This window comes from Hemitrygon akajei, chromosome 14 (genome assembly GCF_048418815.1).
Source record: "Hemitrygon akajei chromosome 14, sHemAka1.3, whole genome shotgun sequence".
NCBI classification, from domain to species: Eukaryota; Metazoa; Chordata; class Chondrichthyes; order Myliobatiformes; family Dasyatidae; genus Hemitrygon; species Hemitrygon akajei.
In genome coordinates, this window is record NC_133137.1 from 106,216,940 (window position 1) to 106,242,906 (window position 25,967).

General features: G+C 40.1%; 1 protein-coding gene across 1 annotated transcript in view; it reads left to right on the top strand.

The window, feature by feature from the left end:
• The first annotated feature begins 450 nt into the window (after positions 1-450).
• The window catches only part of tnpo3 (transportin 3), a 70,265-nt gene continuing 44,748 nt past the window's right edge, over positions 451-25,967 (top strand). Inside the window, exons 1-12 of the mRNA XM_073066882.1 lie at positions 451-799; positions 3,719-3,919; positions 4,820-4,893; positions 5,383-5,539; positions 6,156-6,299; positions 6,897-7,072; positions 9,016-9,154; positions 14,751-14,897; positions 16,507-16,614; positions 21,337-21,428; positions 23,683-23,822; positions 25,127-25,318. Coding sequence (XP_072922983.1) covers positions 680-799; positions 3,719-3,919; positions 4,820-4,893; positions 5,383-5,539; positions 6,156-6,299; positions 6,897-7,072; positions 9,016-9,154; positions 14,751-14,897; positions 16,507-16,614; positions 21,337-21,428; positions 23,683-23,822; positions 25,127-25,318 — 1,690 coding nt within the window. The 5' untranslated portion in view covers positions 451-679. The remainder of the gene's footprint in view (positions 800-3,718; positions 3,920-4,819; positions 4,894-5,382; positions 5,540-6,155; positions 6,300-6,896; positions 7,073-9,015; positions 9,155-14,750; positions 14,898-16,506; positions 16,615-21,336; positions 21,429-23,682; positions 23,823-25,126; positions 25,319-25,967) is intronic.

Sequence of the window (25,967 nt, forward strand, 5' to 3'; positions counted from 1 at the left end):
GCACCTTAGTTGGCCTGGACAATTTGGGCCAAAGCGCCTGTTTCTGTACTGCAACATTTTATGGTTCTAATTTGTTCATAGCTGAGTTGTGTTTTAATTCATCTACTCACTTGGTTTTATGATCTATAGCCAAGAAAGTCCCTCTCTTTTCAACTGACTATCCAATACACCCTCAAATTATCTTTCATTTTCTTGAGGCGTGAGCGCTAGGCACTTGCAGATTCCACTGCTCCTTTGACCTCAGTTTGAATATGCAAGTCTTGCTGTTTAACAATGTTTTCACCGCTATTCTGTTCCCTTGTTGCGTTGTCACCGCTAGTATCTCAAAAAGCAAGCAATTAATATTACTGCTATAATATCAAAAGGGAGGCTCTTGTCAGTGCCACGGGGCAGCTGTTCCGGGGTGTGTCACGCCCTCTCTCTTCCCCCGGCCATTTCCGCCTGCATGCTCTGGGTGTTCCAATCGGAACTCTTGTAGTGTGAGGCCGGAATCTGGTCTGAACTCAATGGCGGCTCTGAGACTCTGCGAGGCGGTTTCAAATTAAAGAACTGAATTTTAATTTTAGGCGTAGCTCACCGAACGAACTAAGCGGCTCACTGCTGCAGTTCGGGCGGTCCCAGATCTAGAGTCTCACGTACTCGGTAAAGCGGCCCGAGCGGGGCCAGAGGCCCAGGCGCCATGGCCACGGACAGGCCCTCGCTCACAGTCGTTTACCAGGCCGTCAAAGCGCTTTATCACGACCCGGACCCTGCGGGCAAGGAACGCGCTTCCGTGTGGCTCGGCGAGTTCCAGAGATCGGTAAGTTCTGAAGTGTTGGGAGCGTAGCAACCGAGGCCCGGTCTGAAGCGGAGGCCTGGGAACCCAGAGGCGGAAATAAACACATCAGCAGGGGACTGGGACCCGCAAGTTAGCAAACTTTATTACATTCAGAACAACTTCAGAGATGTGAGTTAATGGACCACTCCACCTATGACGGTGGAGTTAATGAGCTCCATTTTTATTTCAGTAACTTCACTGTTGATATTTGAAAAATGATCCTTGTTGGGGGTTAGCATCAGAGAAGAAAACTATTCAAACATCGCCACATTCAAACAGCTTTATTGGCTCTAACCGAGTTGAAGAGCATTAGATAAAGCACATTGTTTGTGATCCACTTTAAGTCATTAGTTATGCGTTTTAATATTTAATTTGAAATTCTGAATAAATCAGGTCAAAGAAAACAATTACTAGTGCTGGAGAAAGGTCTAAATCAAGTAAAGATAGCGGAGCTGGATGTAAGGAAATATAATTTGAATAGCAATCGATGAGTTCTTCACCATACAAAAATGAACAGGGATTATGGAGCTGCATTGGTGGAGACAACACTAGTTGACGTTTTAGATCATTACAGATTTCGGTGAAGGACTGATCTGAAATGTTAATCTTTTTTCTTGTTTCACAGTTGCTGTCTGATCGGGCTTTGTATGTCTGCAGGTTTTTATATGGAGAGGAAATGAAAAATATCCAAGCTTTTTATAAATTTCCTTTTAGCAATTATATTCTAAGATGCACAACAAATCAATTTGACATAATTTAAGTTATTGGGTAATTTAACTAATTAGAAAGCAGAGAAGTCCAAACTGTAAAAAAAAAATCAGTAACCCCTTGTATCAGTAGCTGTCTAAGAACCTTCCAAATGCAGGTGGAGGGAAGAGGGAGGGATGTTTAAGTGAAGGGAAATTTGTAAATTTGAAATCAAAAGTATTGAGCTCTATATCAATGGTAACCAATGTCTGAAGCAAGGAAAATAAGTTAGGTTAGTGAACGTCTTTGAATCAAGGAGCTATGGTTTTAAAATGTTAAAATTTTAAAGGACATTTATCTGTTTTTATGAAGTTTTTGTGACAAGGTTTAGAAGAGTTAATGTAATTAGAAAGGAATGTACTTCACCTAGTAAGTGTTACTAAGGTATGGTTTTACAGTGAAACTCAAGAAATTGAAGAGCGAATATGCAGACTTCATGTAGACAAGACCACATTGAGCCCAGCTCACCTGAATCACAAGCAGCACCACTTTATTTCTCAGTTGAATATATACTTGTTGAGAACAATGAATTTTTTAATATGTTTGATTTTAAAAAATTTAAAGGTAACCAATACTATGGAGGAAAAGTAGTTTCCCAGCACCCAATGGCTTATGTCCTTGGAATAAAGATAGTTGAGAGAATATAGGTGCATTGATAATAATATTTTGTTCTTCACATTCTGGAAAGATAGAAATGGGGTTGCCACTACATGTAACAACTGTTTAAAAAAAGGAGGGAGGGAGAAAATATGGAACTGCAAGCCATTTAGTCATAATTAATAAAGACAGTACTTAAAACCATTTTAAACATTTGCAAAAGTGCACTTCAGAAATCACTTTTAAGCAGATGCATCATGGCTATGAAAGGGAAACTATTTTAGACTGGTTATGGATTTTCAGTCGGACTTCTAGGGTTGCTAAGAGGTTCTGGTAATGCGGCACAAAATACTGCTTATTAGATAAGGAATCACATAGGAATGGCTGGAAGAGTGGCTGAAGTACTGGAAGAGAGGATGAATAAATGGCTCATGTTCAGGATGACATGGGCAGCCACATTTAGTAGTTTAGTGACAATTGGATGAATGTACTGGGTATAAAATGTCTAAGTCTATTGATAATAAATGCTTGTCAATGGCTGGAAGTAAGTCTAAGGAAGATGGCAAGAACTTATGTGCATCAGGAAGAAGGTAGTCATGACATAGAAGGTGATTCATTTTGGTAGGAAGTAAAATATTTTCACTGATTAAATGTTTCAAGGAGTTGGTAGATAAAAGACTAAAGTTATTGTGTAATTATAACAATTAGGAAAACAAATAGCATGTTGATCAAAATAAACTTGATCTGTTTTTTCCAGACTAAACAGCTTTTAATGAGAGAGAAGGTCACTAGACCAAGGTGACTGGGATCGCCAGTTTTCCTTGATCCTGATGGAACTTAGCATGAACAATGGCTTCTGTTAACAACACACACAAAATGCTGGTGGAACGCAGCAGGTCAGGCAACATCTATAGGGAGAAGCACTGTCGATGTTTTGGGCCGAGACCCTTCGTCAGGACGAAGTCGTGAGTCCTGACGAAGAGTCTCGGCCCGAAACGTCGACAGTGCTTCTCTCTATAGATGCTGCCTGACCTGCTGCGTTCCACCAACATTTTGTGTGTGCTGCTTGAATTTCCAGCATCTGCAGATTTCCTCGTGAATGGCTTCTGTTAACCGTTTTGCAGTTTACTGTTCAATGGGGTCTTAAAACAAAATTGTTTACAATGGAATTAAATGTTCAGGATACATAGTTTGTTGGTACAGGAACAAAGGGATAACCAGAAACCTTCAAGTATGATTTTAAAATGTGATATATGAGTAGTTATTCTTACCAATACCTGGACCATCTTGGGTATTAATTTTTGAAAAAATTTAATTCACATCAATGCAACATCTGATATATTCCATGATACCTACCAGTACAATGCATGTTTATCTTCAACTACTTCCTGTGTATATTCAGCTATGCAAAAACTTTTGTGATTACATCTTATGGAATTGAGATCAAATGAAATTGAACTTGTTAACTACCTGAAATGATTGAAATGTCTATGGGATTTCCTGAGAGAATTGTGCCTCTTCTTCTCATAACGTTCCCTTTTATCCTGCTGTCTTCAGGTATATGCTTGGGAGATTGCAGACCAGCTGCTTCAGTTACAGCAAGAAGTGGAGCTGTGCTACTTTGCAGCTCAGACAATGAAGATGAAAATTCAGACATCATTTAATGAACTTCCCCCAGAAACACATGCGTCTCTACGAGACTCACTACTCACCCATATTCAGAACTTGAAAGACGTGTCTCCTGTGATTGTTACACAGGTCAGTTTTAGATGAGAAGGATTATGTGCAATCCTTTCTGTACTTCAGAATTTTATTATATAAATTATTTATGTGAGTTTGTCAACTAATAGTTTAGAATTGATTTATAGATTATTTTTTGTTCTGCTTGCTTCATGGTGTAAACACCCTACCTACTGAAAGTTGGTGCTTTTCTCAATGAAGTTTGCTCTAGTTTCCTGTGTGATGATGTCCTATTCCCAGTTTATTCAATGCTAGATTTGATTAATGAAATGATTCTTTACGCAGAAGGGCAGTTTTGCAAAAGCTTAAACTGCATGTGTATCAAACTAGAGTCTTAAATGACAATTGCATTAAAATCTCCCTAACCTGATTAAGCAGCCAGACATAAGTAGAAAAGGATTAAACCAGGATTTGGAATAAGATAATGGGCAACAGGGACCATTATCATGTGTTGTGGAAAATGGTTCTATGATCATCCACTATGGAATACTTGTTTCAGATCGCCCCAATATGTATTTTTCTCCAGGTTTAGCAAAGTAATGTTAAAATAAATATTAAAGAACTTTTGACTCTTATTAAGCAAACAATGAATTTCTCTAATAACTGAGAAGTATTAGCAGATCCTTCACTTTCTCCCTGTTCCTTTGGGGATGCATTCAACCCAGATAAATTTGTTCTCTGCTGGCTAAATGTATGTGCCCTGTTATCCAGACTTCAATTGAAAAATTACTCCCTACTGAATTATGGAATAAAAAATTATGTCAGTTCAGCATGAGTAGTGACTTGAGGATGGTTCAACCTAGGTTTTTCCTAAGAGTTCTGCTGTGTAGAATAAATGAGTTTCTGTACTGGGTTGCAGGTCCTGAAATATTTTCTCTCCCTCTCTCTCTCCCGCTCTCTCTTTCTCTTTCTCTCCAGCTTGCTCTGGCGATTGCAGATCTTGCCTTGCAAATGGCTACGTGGAAAGGATGTGTGCAAATGCTAACTGAAAAGTAAGTGACTACAGGATTTCAGACAGTTTAATGAGAAAGCAGGAGCTACTTCCTGATCACGGTCTAACAATGTTAGCCAATTACTTCCCCTCTCCGTGCACCATTATTTCGCTGGAAGTTTGATAGGTATGTATCAACCTGTTCATTCTGTCCGTCAAGTTAAATGGCCTTCACCTGGTGAAAGTGAAATGTTGTAGGTGTTTTCTAAAGTGTGCAGTAAACTTTGTGGTTTTGTGAAAGTGTACCGATTACTAGAAATCTTGCACTCTACTTAAAGATCCTCCTGACGCAAGCTGCACAGTTTTCATTCCAGTTGTGCTTGTAAAATATGAATTTAAATCCTTTTATTTAGGTCTTAAAAAGCTATGTGTGGAAACAAGCTAGTGGCAAAATTGAGGGAAGTGTGGTGGCTGTACACAAACAATTGGTCTAGTATTAATTATTTTTAATTTAAGAAGTGGCATTGATTCATCATTGCTTTAATTTCAGGTATGGCAATGACCCCTCATCCCTGTCCTTCTTGTTAGAAATCTTGACTGTGCTCCCAGAGGAAGTTCACAGTCGCTCCCTTCGAATAGGAGCCAACCGCCGCACTGAAATCATTGAGGACCTGGCATACTCCTCAGGCACAGTGGTATCGATGCTGGTATGTATGTAATGTTACTATCTTAGAAAGAGTTGTTTCTCTTTCAAGTTTAGAGCACTGGCCCTTTCATCTTAACCTCTCCTTTACCACTGTTTTCCAATCCCAGGACTCAATCTGGTGAACTTCCACTGCTGGAGAAATAAAAACCATCTCCTTTTGTCAAAGATGCTTCCGCAGGGAATTTTTGGGGTAAATCATATAGATTTGAAGGAGATGATTACAAAATTTAGGCCAAATTGAGTACAAAGGAACAAGTAAAAGAAGTTTAAATTAGTTGTATGAGGAACAATCAGGTGTTTCTGAAGGAGTCCAAATTTCAGCATGAATGGTAGCTTATTTGGTACTGTCTTTATCCAAGTTCTTTGTAATCTTAATTCTGCATTTTGAAGTTGATGTGTACATGTGAGTTTTGAATGAGTTTAAATTGATCTGTCCCGTGTGGGTGAGCAGCTTGCCCACATGAAATGTCAAGGTGTGTATGTGAATTACTACCACTTTGAGGTACCAGAGTGTAGGCAGCTAGTTGTAGACCCATGCATGATCCACAGCATCTGTAAAACAGGAAAACTTCTTGCTATGTCATGAAGATCCATAATGGCCATCTCTTTTTCCCCAGACAGCGTGTACAGAGAGTTGTGGCAATGATGAGAAGACACTAATAAAAGTGTTCCGGTGCTTGGGCAGCTGGTTCAACCTGGGTATTTTGGATAGTAACTTCATGGCAAATAACCGACTACTGTTAGTCCTTTTTCAAGTTTTGGTGAGTACTTCAGGGCAAGCTGCCTCGTTGACATAGGCTTATTGCTTCAATTGATCTTGTATTTCCTTAAGTTGGGGAGGGTCACTGATAGCTTTCATAGTTTCTGCTGTAGGTAATGGCTTAGTGATGTAACACACTGGTATGTAATTGTTGAGACGTTTTCATGACTGATTGCTGGCACTTTACTTGGAGCTGGTCACTGAAACAAACCCAGTTAGACACCATGTGCCAGTTATTTAGTTGACAGGGGATCATCTTTATTCTAATGTCTCTGTGATACCCATATTAAAAGACAAAAAAAGTTGTGACATCACTCTGTCCTAGAGTTAATGACTTTTTTTGGTAGATGATTGGCACACATGGCTTGTTGATTCTGTGAATTGTCCATGTTCCTCTCCCACCAACGCAGATTTTGTCTCTGTCTTTGATGTGTACCATGGATTAGACAGGACGTCTAATAGCAAGAGCACCATTAATGATCTCAAATCTGGTCACCCTTCAGCATTTTTCAGTGACGGTCCTTGTTTGTTGACATGGGGAGGGATTCTTGATTGTTTTCCCGAACTAAATGATGAATATTTCTCTTTCTTTTCTCAGCAACGTGATGATACATCAACAAACCTGCATGAGGCTGCATCAGACTGTATCTGTTCAGCACTCTATGCCATTGAGAATGTAGAGTCAGCCCTACCTTTGGCTTTGTATCTGTTTCAGGGTGTCCTAACTCTAGAATCTGCTTATCATATGGCAGTGGCACGTGAGGATCTTGATAAGTAAGAATCTTTTTAACTTGATCATATGTAGATGTTGATGCCAAAATTCAGTGTTCATTGGACGGTTCTGTTATAAATTAGAGTTCTATTCAAGATTGTTTAATGTCATTTCCTGCACCCAATGTAAAAGAGAATGAAATGATTGTTAATCTATTTATAATGCTGTATAAAAATCACAAGATAAAGAACATAATTAAAAAAACACAATAAATATACACAAGAGCTTGTATGCATTGATTGTATGCTACATAAATTTATGCTAGAGTGTACATAAGGTGACAGGGAAAAAAAAATAAAGTGATGGTGGAGATAGTGGGTGGAGGTGATTATCAGCCTTACGGCCTGGGAAAGTAACTATTTTTGAGTCTGGTGGTCCTGGCATGAATGCTGTGTAGTCTCCTTAATGGGAGTGGGACAAACAGTCTCTAAACAGGGTGGGTGGGATCCTTCATGAAACTGGACCTTTTTTGGCATTTATGGTGGACATTGTTGCAATGATGGCATCATTGTTGAATAACTAGGTTGGTAACTCGTGTCATGACGTCAAATCCAATTGCAAAAATGGAGGGATTTAAATTGTTACTTAAATTTATAGCTTTCAGGATACATCTGGTTCACAAATAATCAACACACATCTTACAGAGCATCCCAGAGGAAAATGTCCACATGAAAAACAACATGTCTTTATTAATTTTAACGTTTTCCTTCAGATGTCCGGTAACATACACTCAGTTGTCTCTTCATTAGGAGTGGAAGCTGCCAGGATCTTCTGCTATAGCCCATCCATTTCAATGTTCAACTTGGGTATTCAGAAATGTTCTTCTGCACACCACGTGATTATTTGAGTTACTTGTCAGCGTGAACCAGTCTGGCTATTGTCTGACTTCTGTCATGAACAAAGCACTTTTGCCCACAGTACTGCAGCTCACTGGGTTTTTTTTCTCACTCCAGAGACTATTGTGAGTGAAAATTTCAAGAAATCAGCAGTTTCTGAGCTACTCAAACCTCTCTGTCTGGCACCAACAATCATTCCACTGCCAAAGTCCCTTAGATCACATTTCTTCACCATTCTGATATTTGGCCTGAACAACAACTGAACTTCTTGAGCATAATGCATTGAGTTGCTGCGACATGATTGGCTGATTAGATATTTGCATTATTGAGCGAGTGTATATGTGTACCTAATAAAGTGGCTACTGAGCATATGGTTATTTGTACACAGAAAGTTCAGCTGGTCAGTGAGCTATTCATGTTCTTAAAGGAAAGTTCATAGCTGATGTAAAAACTCCATTTTCTATCTTTTTATATCTAGATAATGTACACATTTTAATGTTAGTTTTCAACACTGCTTTTTATTTATTAGTAAAAGCTAATATTTAACTTTAACTTTATGTGGCACCAAACATGGCAATGTAGTTCACTTTAAAATAAACTCTTAGCTGAGTGCATTGCACGGAAAGGCAATTAGACTGTAAGACATAGGAGTAGAATTAGGTCATTTGACCCATTGAGTCTGCTCCCCCGTTCTTTCATGGCTGATTTATTATCACTCTCAACCCTATTCTCCTGCTTTCTGCCCATAACCTTTGACACTTTGACTAATCAAGAACCTATTAACCTCTGCTTTAGGTATACCCAATGAAAGCAGCTTGGTACTGTCTTCTCAAGGGCATTTTAAGATGTTTGCCCTCAAGGCCTTGCAATGGGATTACAGTATTTAACAAAATTTTTTACCTGCTGTTTAACCATTGTTTTCTGCACAACGTGCCTGCTCTTTTCTGCCGTTATAAATTAATCTGATTCAAACGATGTGAGTGCTCTCTAGACCGTAACATGATTTTCATTTGCACTCTCCTAATTTAAAATTTTTTAAGAAACATTTTGATGGAATGAATTTTATTCTGAAATTCATGCTAATCTCTAGTCATTCCTCCATTATGCAGAGTTCTGAATTATTGTCGGATTTTTACTGAGTTATCGGAAACATTTCTGGAGGTGATTGTACAGACCCCAGGACAAGGGCTTGGAGACCTGCGGACATTGGAACTATTATTGATCTGTGCAGGGCATGCACAATACGAGGTAAGAATTGAAGTGTGAAGACAGACTTGGGCAAAGGTTTAACTGGTTTATGCATGATAAATTTCATTACAATCCTGTAAGAGGAGCATTCCAACATCCTGCCTGGCATTCTCTCTACACTAAATGAACAAAACAAAACTTACTGGAACCTACCCTCGCCTCTGCCTGTTCACACAACTTTTCCTTGTACATTTCTGAAAATGAGGAATTGAAACAGTCAGGGACTTGTTCATTTAGCTGAAACTGCTCTTTTTTCCCCATCCAAAGGGAGTGTATGTGCCTGATAGTGTTTGAGCATTAATTACAGCCTGATCTTGCCCAACCCCCGGCAGATCAGGTAACATGAGACCTTGTGATTTATCTAAATTCCTGTAAGTTCAGATGAATTTTTATGGACCACTTTCCATCCTGGCAGAAATCAGCTAACTTACCTTTAACTGGAACGGGCAGACTAATTTCCACAAATTGAAATGCAAAAAGAACTGAGCCAATAAAATATGAGCATATTAAGTTGGAGTGGGGAGGTTAGTGGGGTGGTATGATGTTCGAAGCAAGAGGCTGAGAGTGAAGGAGTAAAGGAATCTTGGTGGGAAGTCATTTTTTTTTTTTACACTGCTCGGGGGAAAAGAGGCTAGACTGCACAGGCGCTTGACGTAGAGCACCAAAGGTTTAAAAAAAAAAGACCAGCAAATCCAGTGGGCAGCAGAGTGAGAGGGAGCAGAGTGGGACAGCTTTGGCTCACCAGGCTTCAGTGTGAACAGGCAGAGGCGAGGGTAGGTTCCGGTAAGTTTTGTTTTGTTTGTTTAGAGTAGAGAGAATGCCAGGCAGGATGTTCGAATGCTCCTCTTGCAGGATGTGGGAAGTCGGGGAGACCTCCAGTATCCCTGACAGTGACACCCGCAAGAAGTGCATCCAGTTGCAGCTCCTAACAAACCGTATTAAGGAACTGGATGACTTCCAGATCATTCGGGAGAATGAAGAGTTTATAGATAGTAGTTTCAGGGAGGTAGCTATGCCAAAGGAGCAGGGGTTACCATCAGGCAAGGGAAGGGGAAAGGGCAGGCAGAGCAGGGTTCCCCTGGGAACCATTCCCCTCAACAACAAGTATACCGATTTGGATACTATTGGGGTGGATGACTTAACTGGGACAAGCTGCAGCAACCGGATCTCTGGCACTGAGTCTGGTTCTGCAGTGCAGAAGGGAGGGTAGAAGAAGAGGAGAGCAGTAGTGATAGGGGCCTCAGTAGTTAGAGGTACAGACAGGAGGTTCTGTGGACGTGACAGAGACTCCCGGATGGTTTGTTGCCTCCCGGGTGCCAGGGTCAGCGATGTCTCTGATCACATGCACAGAATTCTGAAGTGGGAGGGTGAGCAGCCAGATGTCATGGTACACATCGGTACCAATGACGTAGTAAAAAAGAGTGAGGAGGTCCTGAAGAGTGAGTATAGAGAGCTTGGTAGGAAGTTAAAAAGCAGGACCTTGAGGGTGGTAATCTCAGGATTACTGCCTGTGCCACGTGCCAGTGAGGGTAAGAATAGGATGCTCTGGAGGATGAACAAGTGGTTGAGGAACTGGTGTAGGGGGAAGGGTTTCAGATTTCAGGATCATTGGGACCTCTTCTGGTGCAGGTGGGACCTGAACAAGAGAGACGGGTTACACCTGAACTAAAAGGGGACCGATATCCTTGCAGGGAGGTTTGTTAGTGCTATTGGGGTGGGTTTAAACTAGATTTGCAGGGGGATGGGAGCTAGAGTGCCAGAGCAGATAGTGGAGTGGGGGTGAAAATAAGTGGTGTTAAAAGTTCATGCAAAGTCAGAAATAGGGTTGTGTGTGGTGGTAATAATTTTCTGAGGTGTGTCTGTTTCAATGCGAGGAGTATTGTGGGGAAGGCTGATGAGCTGAGGGCGTGGATTGACACATGGAATTATGACATTGTAGCCATTAGTGAAACTTGGCTACCGGAGGGGCAGGACTGGCTGCTTAATGTCCAGGGTTCAGATGTTTCAGATGTGATAGAGATAGAGGGATGAAGGGTGGGGGGGGGGGGGTGTGGCATTGCTAATCAGGGAAAATGTTACAGCAGTGCTCAGGTAGGACAGATTAGAGGGCTTGTCTACCGAGGCCATATGGGTGGAGCTGAGAAACAAGAAAGGTATGACCACATGAATGAGGTTGTATTATAGACCACCCAATAGTCAGCAAGAATTGGAGAAACAAATCTGCAGAGAGATAACAGACAACTGCAGGAAACATAAAGTTGTGATAGTAGGGGATTTTAATTTTCCACATACTGATTGGGACTCCCATACTGTTAAAAGTCTGGTCGGGTTAGAGTTTGTAAAATGTATTCAGGAAAGTTTTCTAAATCAATATATAGAGGTACCAACTAGAGAGGATGCAATATTAGATCTCCTATTAGGAAATGAGTTAGGACAAGTGATGGAAGTGTGTGTAGGGGAATACTTTGGTTCCAGTGATCATAACGCCATTAGTTTCAACTTGATCATGGATAAAGATAGATCTGGTCCTCGGGTTGAGGTTCTAAACTGGAAAAAGGCCAAATTTGAAGAAATGAGAGAAGATCTAAAAAGTGTGGATTGGGACAGGTTGTTCTCTGGCAAGGATGTGATTGGTAAGTGGGAGAAATTTTGAGCCTTCAAAGGAGAAATTTTGAGAGTAGAGTTTGTATGTTTCTGTCAGGATTATAGGCAAAGTGAATAAGAATAAGGAACCTTGGTTCTCAAGGGATATTGGAACTCTGATAAAGAAGAAGAGAGAGATATATGACTTGTATAGGAAACAGGGAGCAAATAAGGTGCTTGAGGAGTATAAAAAATTTAAAAAAAACTTAAGAAAAAAATCAGGAGGGCTAAAAGAAGACATGAGGTAGCTTTGGCAGTCAAGGTGAAGGATAATCCAAAGAGCTTCTACAGATATATTAAGAGCAAAAAGATAGTAAGGGATAAAATTGGTCCTCTTGAAGATCAGAGTGGTCAGCTATGTATGGAACCAAAAGAAATGGGGAGATCTTAAATGGGTTTTTTGCATCTGTATTTACTAAGGAAACCTGCATGGAGTCAATAGAAATAAGGCAAACAGGTAGTGAGGTCATGGAACCTATACAGATTGAAGAGGAGGAGGTGCTTGCTATCTTGAGGCAAATCTGAGTAAATAAGGACCTAGCAGGGTATTCCCTCAGACCTTGAAGGAGACTAGTGTGGAAATTGCTGGGGCCCTGGCAGATATATTTAAAATGTCGGTATCTACGGGTGAGGTGCTGGAGGATTGGAGGATAGCTCATGTTGTTCCACTTTTTAAAAAAGGCTCTAAAAGTATTCTGGGAAATTATAGGCCGGTAAATTTGATGTCAGTAGTAGGTAAATTATTGGAAGGAGTACTAAGAGATAGGATCTACAAGTATTTGGATAGACAGGGACTTATTAGGGAGAGTCATCATGGCTTTGTGCATGGTAGGTCATGTTTAACAAATCTATTAGAGTTTTTCGAGGAGGTTACCAGGTAAGTGGATGTAGGGAAGGCAGTGGATGTTGTCTACATGGACTTCAGTAAGGCCTTTGACAAGGTCCCGCATGGAAGGTTAGTTAGGAAGATTCAGTCGTGAGGTATACATGGTGAGGTAGTAAATTGGATTAGACATTGGCTCAATGGGAGAAGCCAGAGAGTGATAGTGGAGGCCTATGACTAGTGGTGTGCCACAGGGATCAGTGCTGGGTCCATTGTTATTTGTCATCTATATCATGATCTGGATGATAATGTGGTAAATTGGATCAGTAAATTAATGATGCTAGAAAGATTGGAGGTGTAGTGAGGAAGGTTTTCAAAGCTTGCAGAGGGATTTGGACCAGCTAGAAAAATGGGCTGACAAATGGCAGGTGGAGTTTAATGCAGACAAGTGTGAGGTATTGCACTTTGGAAGGACAAACCAAGGTAGAACATACAAGGTAAATGGTAGGGCACTGAGGAGTGCACTAGAACAGAGGGATCTGGGAATACAGATACAAAATTCCCTAAAAGTGGCATCACAGGTAGATAGGGTCGTAAAGAGAGCTTTTGGTGCATTGGCCTTTATAAATCAAAGTATTGAGTATAAGAGTTGGAATGTTATGGTGAGGTTGTATAAGACATTGGTGAAGCCGAATTTGGAGTATTGTGTGCAGTTTTGGTCACCTAATTAAAGGAAGGATTTTAATAAGGTTGAAAGAGTGCAGAGAAGGTTTACAAGGATGTTGCTGGGACTTGAGAAACTGAGTTACAGAGAGAGATTGAATAGGTTAGGACTTTATTGCCTGGAGTGCAGAAGATTGAGGGGAGATTTGATAGAGGTATATAAAATTATGATGGCTATAGATAGAGTGAATGCAAGCAGGCTTTTTCTACTGAGGCTGGGGGAGAAAAAAACCAGAGGACATGGGTTAAGGGTGAATGGGGAAAAGTTTAAAGGGAACATGGGGGGTGGGCTTCTTCACATAGAGAGTGGTGGGAGTGTGGAATGAGCTGCCAGATAAAGTGGTAATGCAGTCTGACGTTTAACATTTAAGAAAAACTTGGGACAGGTACATGGATGAGAGGGGTTTGGAGGAATATGGTCCATGTGCAGGTCAGTGGGACTAGGCAGAAAAATGGTTCAGCACAGCCAAGAAGGACCAAAAGGCCTGTTTCTGTGCTGTAATGTTTTATGGTTCTATGTTCAGAAACTTGTTATTGTGTATTTAGCAGGTTGTTAGAATATTGACATGACTTTTATTGAATAAATTATTGTTACTGCACGAAATAATGGTGGCCCCACTCTGATAATCTCAGATTCCACTAGATCTGTGAAAGAAGGGAGCAATGCAGCTATAGAATGTGATCTGCAACACTTAGGTAATTTTGGGAATAAGTTGTTGCGTTGCAAAAAGAATGAGAAAAGTTTACACTGAAATGCACCTTTTATGAGCATGGAATATTCCAAATTGCAGCTAACGTGTACTTTTTGAAAGTGTAATTATGTCTCTGTCGGATTCTGCAACCACTATTTTGAGTACAGTGAACTTGCACCAATTGTATAAGTCTTGACTCAATATCTGCTGCTTATTTATTTTGAAATATTCAATTAAAATTTAATGATATATGCCAGTGATATTAAATCTGATTCTGAAATATTCACTGGGCTTTCTAATTAATCTGAAAAAAATAATTAGTAGTGAAATAAATAATGGGCTAAATCCATGGTTGGGATTTGCACAAAGACAGAGTACTATTCTGCATTTCTATTTTAGATTCAAATCTTATCCTCTGTTTTTGATTTTCTTTTACTATGCCTCCAATATACAGCTCATCTGAGTGTTTTCTGACTCAATGCTGATGAAGGTTGTAAAATCAATAGTTTTGGAGTAGAAGGTGGTTACAAATTCTGCACTGATAGCCTGAGTGTATTTTGAAGGAGTGATTTGACGGTATTTGCTAGTATTTAGGAGGGAACAATTATCAACTACTAGGCTATTTTTTCTGTGTTATCAAAGCTGTATTGTTTGATACATTAAGTATTTTTCTGAATTGATCAGTCTCCTATTGATGACTTTCTTCTTCATCCAGGTAGCAGAAATCAGCTTTAACTTCTGGTACAGATTGGGAGAGTATCTCTACAAAATGAATGATCCATCACGACATGCTGTCTTTCGACCTTATATCCAGCGACTGCTTCACGCCTTGGCCCGGCATTGCCAGCTGGAACCAGATCATGTATGTTTTTGAGGAATTTGTATGTAAAAATTTAAAATTGAGCAGCTAGTTGAGATGAGCTATGTTTGGAATCTGGGTGATGACTTATCAGTGACCAGGAGGAAACAGTTTCCTGTGGTTTTGTGCATAATCTGAGGAGGCATGGGATTTTGTGGCTATATATATATATATATATATATATATATATAAACTTATGTATTGATTTATTTATTATCATATAGCATGGAGTGGGCCCTTCAAACCACACTACCCAGAAATCTTCCAGTTTTAATCCTGGCCTAATGAAAGGACAATTTACAATGACCAATTAACCTACCAACCAGTTTTTTTGAATGTGGGTGGAAACCGGACCACCCGGAAGAAGCCCATGCAGTCATGGGGAGAACATGCAAACTCCTTACAGACAGCAATGGGAATTGAACCCCGGTCGCTGGTATGGTAAAGCACTGTGCTACCGTGCCATGCCAAATTGTGTTTGCATTTATATCTTAAGTCATGTGGCCTTTCAAGTCTTGTATTGCTGTTTTCATCCTTGTGAATCTAGACTCAGTAGTTTCAACATTGGTTATGTAACTATAAAGTGACAGCTTTTTATCTCCAGGGTTTCCGCCTAAGACGTCGACTGTACTTTTTTTTTCCATAGATGCTGCCTAGCCTGCTAAGCTCCTCCAGCATTTTGTGTGTATAACTATAAAGTGAGCACTGTTCTTAAACCTGCATTTTCCAGTTGGTCCATTCAGTGTAGGACATATTGGCATTTTTATATTCATCTCTTTTCTGAATTGTTGCATTCAGTTGCAGCATTCCTATCTCCCAGTTCATAAGGTCACATCTAGGTTGCTTCCCCCATCCCCAAATGTCTGCTGGATTTATGGCCTCTGGTTCTCAATTCTGTTATGTTTGCTCCAGACTCACGAGCGCTCAGATGTGGCATACGTGCTGGCATCTGGCTGTGAAGTCGAAATGGAACATGTTTATTTCTGATGAGCTGTGTCAATTTGACTGAGTCCAAAAAGTTGTAACCTTATTTTTTGTTATATATGGCATGAGTTGGAGACATACAGTCAGGTAGCTTAACTCTAATGTCCATAGAAGATTAACTGGACAGGGATGGTTTATGAGCAAACAGATTCGTGGAAACATCTGAAATCTAACATGTATTTATTTGTTGAGATACAGCATGGAATGGGCTCTGAGCCCTTCGAGCCCTACCACCCAGCAATCCTGATTTAAACCCAGCCTAATCACAGGGGAATTTAACCTGCTAACTGCTGTGTCTTTTGACTATGGGAGGAAACCCGAGCATTCCAGGGAAAACCATACATTCCATGGGGAGGATGTAGAGATCATGTTGGATTTGAACTCCGAATGCCAATACTCTGAGCTGTAACAGCTACACTACTGTGCCGCCCTTCATCAGCTACCACTACTGCCAAAGCATTCTAATAATTCTCTTCTAGTAGTTTATTATCCTGTATGAATGATTTATTTTTAAATCTATAGATCTAATTAAATCTGTGAATTTTGTTTTTCTCTCTTCTAGCCCCCGGCCTTTCTCCAAGATATATAGCTTGTTTATTTGTATGTCACCTGTTTCTTTCTTCTGCAGGAAGGAATTCCAGAAGATTCTGATGACTTTGGAGAGTTCCGGATGAGGGTGTCAGATCTTGTGAAGGATGTGATATTCCTGGTTGGATCAATGGAATGTTTCACCCAGGTGATTATTTGCTAGATTCATACAAAGTTAAGCCAAGTTGTGAATTGTGAAGTTGTGTGTATATATGAATTTGTATCCTGAAGATGGTACTTTTGAACTTGCTTCTAAAGGCAGAATATTGATGCAGTACTTAATTACCAGGCTAATAACCCAGGGGTCTGAATGAGCAAACCTTACATGAGTTGAAATCCTGCCCTAGTGTTGTAAGTGAGCAAACAGATTCGGTAGGTCTCAAAGGCAAGGACTCTGGACACGCAGTCTTGGTAGTAAAGGATTTTATTTACAGAAGGCAAATGTGGGAAAATGGCAACAGAAGTAACATGCACATGCGCACAATTTACAGCAGTCATGGGAAAAGTCGAATCGGCAACAAAACACACAGACAATTAATAACGAACGTGGGAAAATTGCGTGGGAACAAAGTACACGCATACACACATACAACCAAGGGAAATGTCAATACAATATCCATCAGCCTTTGACTGTTTGCAGGCATGGCTCTAATAATCAACACTCCCAACCCTGTTCAATGCACAGCTCACCAACAGTTTCCCCAGCGCCATTCCATGGTTCTCAGCCTGGAGTGAAGCAGGGTGGTCCCTCGGAGATGGCAAAGAGAGAGAGCCCAGCACATTTGGCACCCTTTTGTGCAGGACGGCAGGAGGGTCCAGCTCAGGTAATTCACAGGGCTGCCAATGGCTCAGTGCCAGCAGAGTTAAGCTGATTACAAAGGCCGGTTGCCCGAGGCCAAGTATAAGGCTAATTAAAGGGGCCAATGGTTAGGTGTGCATTGATGGGTGAGGAGGGGTCAAACCTTGATTGGCAGGTGGTGTGCTTTCCAACCAAGTAGTGGGCAGTGCTGTCACGTGATAATCACGACCCCTCCAATACACCTAGTCATTTTTAACAGAGACCACAAAAACTGGATTGTTATGAAAACAAACACATATTCACCCATGTCTCTGATAGGATGCAATCTTCCATCCTGAACGGGTCTATAACTCCTTAGTTGGCATTTGTGTTCCCTCTGAGTCAAAGAATTACATGATCTACTCTGAATCCATCTGTCTGAGGTAGCAGCATTTCAGTGGAGTTAAGGAAATTACAGTGTTATGAGAGATGAGTTGGCCAAAGTAAATTAGAAGCAGATGCTGGCAGGGATGACAGCAGAGGAGCAATGGTGTGAGTTTCTGGGGAAAATGAAGGTGCAGGATAGATGTATTCCACAAACAAAGAAATAATCAGATGGTAAAATAGTAAAACCATGGCTGACAAGGGAAGTCAAAGCTAAAGTAAAAGCAAAAGAGAGGGCATACAACAAAAAATTTAGCAGTGAGGTAGAGATTGGGAAGCTCTTAAAAGCCTAAGAAGGTTTGAAGAACAGCGGAACCATTGGAAAGTCTGAAAAGCATCACCAAGTATTTGTTGTGGCCAGTGAGTGTTATGAACATTCCCCCCCCCCCCCGTTGCCTCCCTGGCAGATATGGATCAGGTTATATCCAGCTTGATGAAGACTAGAGGGAAGATAGAGGATTGGGAAGCTTTTAAATACCTACAGAGACGGACTAAAAGAATCATTAGAAGGGAAAAGATGAAATATGAAAGCAAGCTAGTAAACAATATTAAAGTATGTTAAAAAAAAGATGAGAGTGGATATAGGACCGTGTGAAAATGAGGCAAGAGAAGTAATAATGGGAGACAAGGAGATGGCAGATTAACTAAATGAGTATTTTGCATCAGTCTTCACTGTGGAAGACACAAGCAGTGTGCCAGATGTGTGTGAAGGAAGAGAAGTGGGTGCAGTTATTATTACAAGGAAGAAGGTGCTCAAAAAGCTGAAAGACCTAAGGGTACATAAGTCACCTGGACCAGATGAACTGCACCCTAGGGTTCTGTAAGAGATAGCTCTAGAGATTGTGAGGGCATTAGAAATGATCTTTCAAAAATCATTGGACTTTGGCATGGTGCTAGAGGACTGGAAAATTGTAAACATCACTCTACTCTTTAAGAAAGCAGAAAGGAAATTATTGACCAGTTAGCCTGAGTGTTTGGGAAGATGCTGGAGTTGATTGTTAAGGATGAGGTTCTGGAATACTTGGTGACACGGCAAGATAGGATAAAGTCAGCAGTAAGGGAAAATCTTGCCTGATGAACCCTAATTCTTTGAGGAGATTACAAGTAGGGTAGATAAAGGGGATGCAGTGGAAGTTGTGTGTCTGGACTTACAGAAGGCCTTTGACAAGGTGCCACACGTGAGGCTGCTGCTTACCAGTTTAAGAGCCCATGGTATTACAGGAAAGTTACTGGCATGGTTAGAGCATTTGCTGATTGGTAGGAGGCAGTGAGTGGGAATAAAAGGATCCTTTTCTGGTTGGCTGCCAGTAACTAGTGGTGTTCCACCATGGTTGGTGTTGGGACCGCTTTTTATGCTGAATTATTTAGATGATGGAATCAATGGCTTTGTTGCCTAATTTGTAGATGATAAAAAGATTGGTGGAGGGGCAGGTAGTGTTGGGGAAACAGGAACACTGCAGAAGGACTTGGACAGATCAGGAAAATGGGCAAGAAAGTGGCAAATGAAGTACAGTGTTGGAAAATGCATAGTCATGCACTTTGGTGGAGACTAATTACTAAAGGGGGAGAAAATCCAAAAATTTGAGGTGCAATGGGATTTGGGAGCCTTTGGGCAGAACACTCTAAAGGTTAACTTGCAGGTAGAGTCAGTGGTGAAGAAGGCAAATATAATGATAGCATTCATTTCAAGAGGTCTAGAATGCTAGAGCAGAGATGTGATGCTGAGGCTTTCTAAGGCACTGGTGCAGCTCCACCTTAAGTATTGTGAACAGATTTGAGCTCCTCATGTAAGAAAAGATGTGCTGGCATTGGAGAGGGTTCAGGGGAGGTTCACAAGGCTCATTCCTGGTATGAAGGGGTTATCGTATGAGGAATGTTTGATGGCTCTGGGTCTGTGCTTGCTAGAATTTAAAGGATGGGGGGGGGGGGAAGACTCTCATTGAAACCTTTTGAATGTTGAAAGGCCTAGACAGAGTAGATGTGGAAAGGATGTTTCCCATGGTGGGGGAGTCTAGGACAAGAGGGCACAGCCTCAGGATAGAAGAGTGTCCATTTAAAAGAGATGCAGGGTAATTTCTTTAGCCAGAGAAAGTGAATGTGGAATTTGTTGCTGCAGGTGGCTGTGGAGGCCAGGTTGTTGGGTTTATTTAAGGCAGAGCTTAATAGGTTCTTGATAGGACATGGCATCAAAGGTTACTGGGAGAAGTCCGGGGAATGGGGGTGAAGAGGAGAAAAAAGGGATCAGACATGATTGAATGGTGGAGCAGACTCGATGGGCCAAATGGCCTAATTCTGCTGCTATGTCTTATGGTTTTAACACAATTTAATGCTACACAATGAGATGGAAACTGTCTTCTATTCGTCCTGGATTTGTCTATGATTATTGCACTTGTTCACAGGCAGGGCAGGGTGATAAATGGGTGACTAGAGTACACATTAGAATAGTAGCACTTGCCATTATCATGCATATTGAATGCAGAGAACAATCCTGGGAATTTTTAAAAGAATGTGATTAGACAAAGAAAGGTTCCAAATAAAAGAAAGAAATCTTACAGAATGTAGTCTGTAGATTTAAGGAATATTATCAATTAAAAATAAATTGCATATGAAGCACCATAAGTGCAGTAAAACATTTTGAGGCATTTACCAGCAGTATAACAACAAACTTTGACATCTAACCACAGTAGGTGCTATTAAGGCAGATGACCAAAGCTTAGCTGAGGAGGTGGTTTTTAAATACAATGTTAATGTACAAAAGTAATTTGTATTTTAGGAAGAATGTCTAAAGCTTAGATTTTTTGGCTGACTGGAGTAATTACAGCCCAAGGATGCTCAAGAACTAAAAATGATTAATTGAGATATCTTGAAATGTAATGCTGATGTTGATTGTAGGGAGAAGGGATAAAATTACATTGGCATTGAATGGCATGTGGAAAACTACATTTCTGATTAAATGTGCCTTTCAGAATCAGAATCAGGTTTATTATCACTGGCATGTGACGTGGAATTTGTCAACTTAGCAGCACCAGTTCAATGCAATACATAATCTAGCAGAGAGAGAAAAAATAAATAAACAAGTCAATTATGTATATTGAATAGATTTTTAAAATGTGCAAAAGCAGAAATACTGTGTATTTAAAAAAGAGTGAGATAGTGTCCAAAGATTCATAGAATCATAGAAAACCTACAGCACAATACAGGCCCTTCGGCCCACAAAGTTGTGTCGAACATGTCCCTACCGTAGAAATTACTAGGGTTACCTATAGCCCTCTATTTTTCTAAGCTCCATGTACCTATCCGAAAGTCTTTTAAAAGACCCTATGGTATCCGCCTCCTCCACTGTTGCCGGCAGCCCATTCCACGCACTCACCACTCTCTACGTACAAAAAAAACTTGTCCCTCACATCTCCTCTGTAACTACTCCCCAGCACCTTAAACCTGTGCCCTCTTGTGGCAACCATTTCAGCCCTGGGAAAAAGCCTCTGGAAATTATTCAATGGTTAAAGTTATGTGAATAGAGTTACGAAGCAATTCTCCCATAATCTGAAGGTGAAACTGTCTTGAAGGGTTAAATAGATAACACCTGATTTTTATATTAGTAACACTTTGTAATTTTAATGTCATGCAATGCCTCATTTATCTTCTAAGCTCTATTCGACATTGAAAGACAGTGGACCTTCTTGGGAGATCACAGAAGCTGTTCTCTTTATCATGGCTTCCATAGTGAAGAGTGTGGATCCGTAAGTAGTTGAATGTACTTAGAATGTATTGGAACTGTTCCTACAGAAATGGGTGTTTTCTTAGAGCATTAAGTTGATCCTTATCGAACCATCCTTCACTTTCTGAAATATCTTCATCCCTTTTAAAATCTTTGTCTTCATTTTTATCTTAATGCGAGGGGTGATTAATAACATCGGGGTGATTGATAAGTTTGTGGCCTCGGGTGGAACGAGATGAGTTATTAACTTCAAATTTTCTGCATAATCACTCAGAGAGTTGACCTGCATGTGCGTGTAACGAGAGCTGTATAACTCATCTCCTTCCACCTTAGGCCACAAACTTATCAATCACCCATCTGTGGACACTTTCTGGAGGTCCAAGATCCGTATGCTCCATGACTGCTGGACTAAGTGTGTAAATGTAGGAGGAGACTATGTTGAAAAATAAAAGTGTTAGGTTTTCTAAAATTGACTCCTTCTACCTTAGGCCACAAACTTATCAGTCACCCCTCGTATGGTTGATGTTTAGTTTGAACTTGGTAGACCAAAGTGCTTATTCTCGTGTTATAACTCTCTGTGCTGTTTGACTGTTTCAAACCACTTGCAGTAGAGTCCATCAGTTGAAAACTTGGAGCTGGGGGCAGTCCTCTTCTACTGTAAGGTTTTGTTATAATGAGTTTGTACACACTGTTGATTTAAAGCTCAGTAGAAATATTATTTCATTAGTTATTTTTTGAATCCTCCTCAGTTAGAATTTCTGGGTAAAAATGTTTTGTCTTGCTTATTCTTAAATATTTTTTTTCCTCCTGGGATTTGAACTTCTATCTAGTTAACTATCTATTAAAACTGATTTTATTTACTTGTGTTGAAAATTACTGATATGATCCCCAAATTAAATCTGACCAGATTGTATCCTGGATCTTTTCTAGAAGATGCATTTGTGTGGACATTGGTTGAAAGAAGACTTGCATAGTGCTGTTAAATTTCCTGAGTGGTATCTGAATGGGAAGCAGACTTCACATTGGCCTGATATCCCTTGTAGAGCTGATGGGACTTGATTACCAGGAATTTCCAGTGTTTTCTGGGATAGGGTGCTTCATCAGACTGCTGCAGGGAAATATGGGGAATACCGTTGTTTTTAAATTTCCTTTTCCCACTTCCTCTTTCTATTGAAATTGGTAGGTTCAGATTCCAGGACTGATGCACAGTCTAGATTGACACCAGTAACAGTTCTTGATAGTGTTTTACTTCATCATACACTCTACCACTTGGTCATTGTGCTCTATCTATCTCTAAAGAATCCAAATAATTGATCAGAAAGGGTAAGACAAGGGAATGTACACCAGTTCTCATAGAATGATTGGAAGTGGAGAGAGAGAGAGAGAGCAGTTTCAAGTTCTTGGGTGTCAATATCTCTGAGGACCTTACCTGGACCCAATATATCAATGGTGTAAGAAGCCACGACAGTAGCTATATTTCATTAGGAGTTTGATGTGATTTGGTATGTCACCAAAAACATTTGCAAATTTCTACAGATGTACCTTGGAGAACATTCTATCTGGCTGTATCACTGTCTGGTATGGGGCAGAGTGGTGGGGGTAGGGGGGCTACTGCACAAGATCGAGGTAAGCTGCTGAGAGTTGTAAAATTAGCCAGCTCCACCATAGGCACTAGCCTCCGTAGAATCCAGGTCATCTTCAAGGCGCAGTGCCCCAGAAAGGCACTGCTCCTTAAGGACCTCCACCACCCAGAGCATGCACTTTTCTCATTGCTGCCATCAGGAACGAGGTACAGAAGCCTGATGGCACACACTCAGCGATTCAGGAACAGCTTCTTCCCCCCGCCAACTGATTTCTGAATGGACATTGAACCCATGAACACAACTTCACTACTTTTTTTATATCCTATTTTTTAGCTATTTGAGATATTTATTTACTGTAATTCAGAGCTTTCTTTTTTTCTCTTTTCTCATGTATTGCATTATACTGCTGCCACAAAGTTAACAACATATGCCACTGATACTCTGATTCTACTGGTAGACATCATTAAATAGTAGTTGCGAGTTCTGTATGTTAGTATCCATGACTCTGACCATTAAAACTTGTATAAACTAATCATTCACCTGATTGTTAGTGTGATTGTGCTTTGTGCAATAAAAACATTTAATGCATTTCTTTACATATCTGTTACTGCACTTGCATATAAGACTAAATATAGGAAAACAAAACTCAATTTGCAAACTCATTGGTTTTTTTGTGCCTTTTTGTTGTTGCAGTGACAATAACCCTACCTTGGCTGAAGTGCTTGAGGCTGTGGTCCAGCTCCCGGACACTGTGCACGTTGCAGTCCGATTCACTAGCATTGAACTAGTTGGAGAACTGAACGAGGTTGTTGATAGAAATCCCAGATTCTTAGGTGTGTAAAATCATTGTATGATGCTGCAGCTATAATGGCAACATTCTTTTATGGCATCTGAGCAAATCCATTTGCTCTACTGGATGTAAAGCCATTTATTTTCTGCCTGGTGGGCAAAGTCACATATCTGGAGGGTGCTGAATAGGCAGATTCCTTTTGACAAGCACAAACTATGAAAGTGGCAGTCCAGCTGAAGGGTCTCAGCCTGAAATGTTGACTGTACTCTTTTCCATAGAAGCTGCCTGGCCTGCTGAGTTCCTCCAGCATTTTGTGTCTTTTGGTTGAAGTGGTAGACAAATACGGTGGATTCCGGTTAATTGGACACATCGGGACCAGTTCATTTTGGCTCAATTAAGTGGCTGTCCCAATTAGCTGAAGTTTCATGGAAATAATTTTAAAAAAAGATAAACTACCGTTTAACTAAGTAACAAATTATGTATTTAAATGAAATACTGAACAAATTAGAACACTACCAATACTACTTCAGTGCTATAGAACTGTGTATTAGTTTGTACTAGTTCCAAATACCTATCTATGGAAGAATTCATTTAGTGTATGTTGCTGTGTTCTAAGTTGAGAAAGCTTCATAGCTAATTTTTCTATCTATTACACTCCTCCAGAAAAGCCAAGGTTGAACTAATGGAGATCCTTAAAGATTCATTAGATATATAAAATATAGAGATGTTTCAACATGTACATGAAGGAGTCCAAAGCTAAAGATCAAAAATATTAAATACTCTCTAATAAATTGATCTGGTAGTCAAGACAATAATTCTTTACTAGAGGTTTACTAGAGTAAATCATTACTCCCCAGTGTCATTCGGCTTTACAATTCAACCGCCAGGGGAAAGATATGTTAAAGTGCCGGGGTTATGACTGAGCTTAAGTTACCATTCAATGTATTTTAGTAAACTATTTAAGAACTTTTTAAAAGCTATTTATTAATGCTTTTTTTTGAGAGAGTGATTTTAGATGCATATCATAATTATACTGAGTTAAGTATTGTATGTAATTAGTTTTTGATACAATAAGTGTATGGGACATTGGAAAAATGTTGAATTTCCCCATGGGGATGAATAAAGTATCTATCTATCTATCTAGAGATGCTTTGGGAGCAGTGAGATATGTGAGAAAAATGCTCAGAGGATCTGATAACAGAATTGATTGTAGCAAACTGGTAAAATGTTGGTGTGGCACAACATCACAATGTGAAACATTTGGCCTAAATGTCTTGTAAATCTGCATACAATAAGTAACCCCCAAGATATTCTTTGTTTTTACTGACTGCAGTCTTCTCCTCCCAGATCCGGTGTTAAATTACTTGATGAAAGGACTACGGGAGAAAACACTTGCCTCAGCAGCAGCTAAAGCCATTCAGAACATCTGCTCCTCCTGCCGTGATCATATGACTCAGCACTTTGAGGGCCTACTGGAGATTGTTCGTTCCCTTGACACCTTCAGCCTCTCGCATGAAGCTGCCATTGGCCTCCTAAAAGGTAACTTATTTTAATCTGGAGCGACTCTCGTTGTGTGCATCAGGCGTCGAATTGGATGGATACTTCTGTCCTTTTTTTCTATTGCTTCTTGACGAGTAAATCTGTCACTGAGGTGAGGGGTGGAATAAATAGCTGGTTTCTACATAAAAGCAGAAATATTAATTTTAACACATTAATATAATTTTAGAAATTGGCTTAGCATGTGGGCTGGCATATGAAGTCTTGTACATCTAACAGCATAATAGCCAGTAGCACAGTTTATGGATTTTGTACTTTCAGGTTTATCTAAGAAGCTGATTTAAAATTGAGATGTTTGCTAAGAGTGAAGAGCAAATGAAGTAGGCTTAGTGACGAGAGTGTCAACATTTGCACAGTGGAGTCATAGAGTAATACAGCACAGAAACACCCTCTGGCCCAACTGGTCCATGACATCCACAGCATCTGCCCCACTAGTCCCAGTTGCTGGCATTCAGCCCATAACTATCCATGTCCAAATGCCTCTTAAATTTTGTAATTGTACTTCCTCTGACAGCTCATTCCAAATATTCATTACTATCTATGATTTCAATTCTGTTTTTTTTGTTGTAATTTTGTCCTATGAAATCATCGTTATGAAACCATTGTTGTAAATGATGCTTTTTGTTATGTT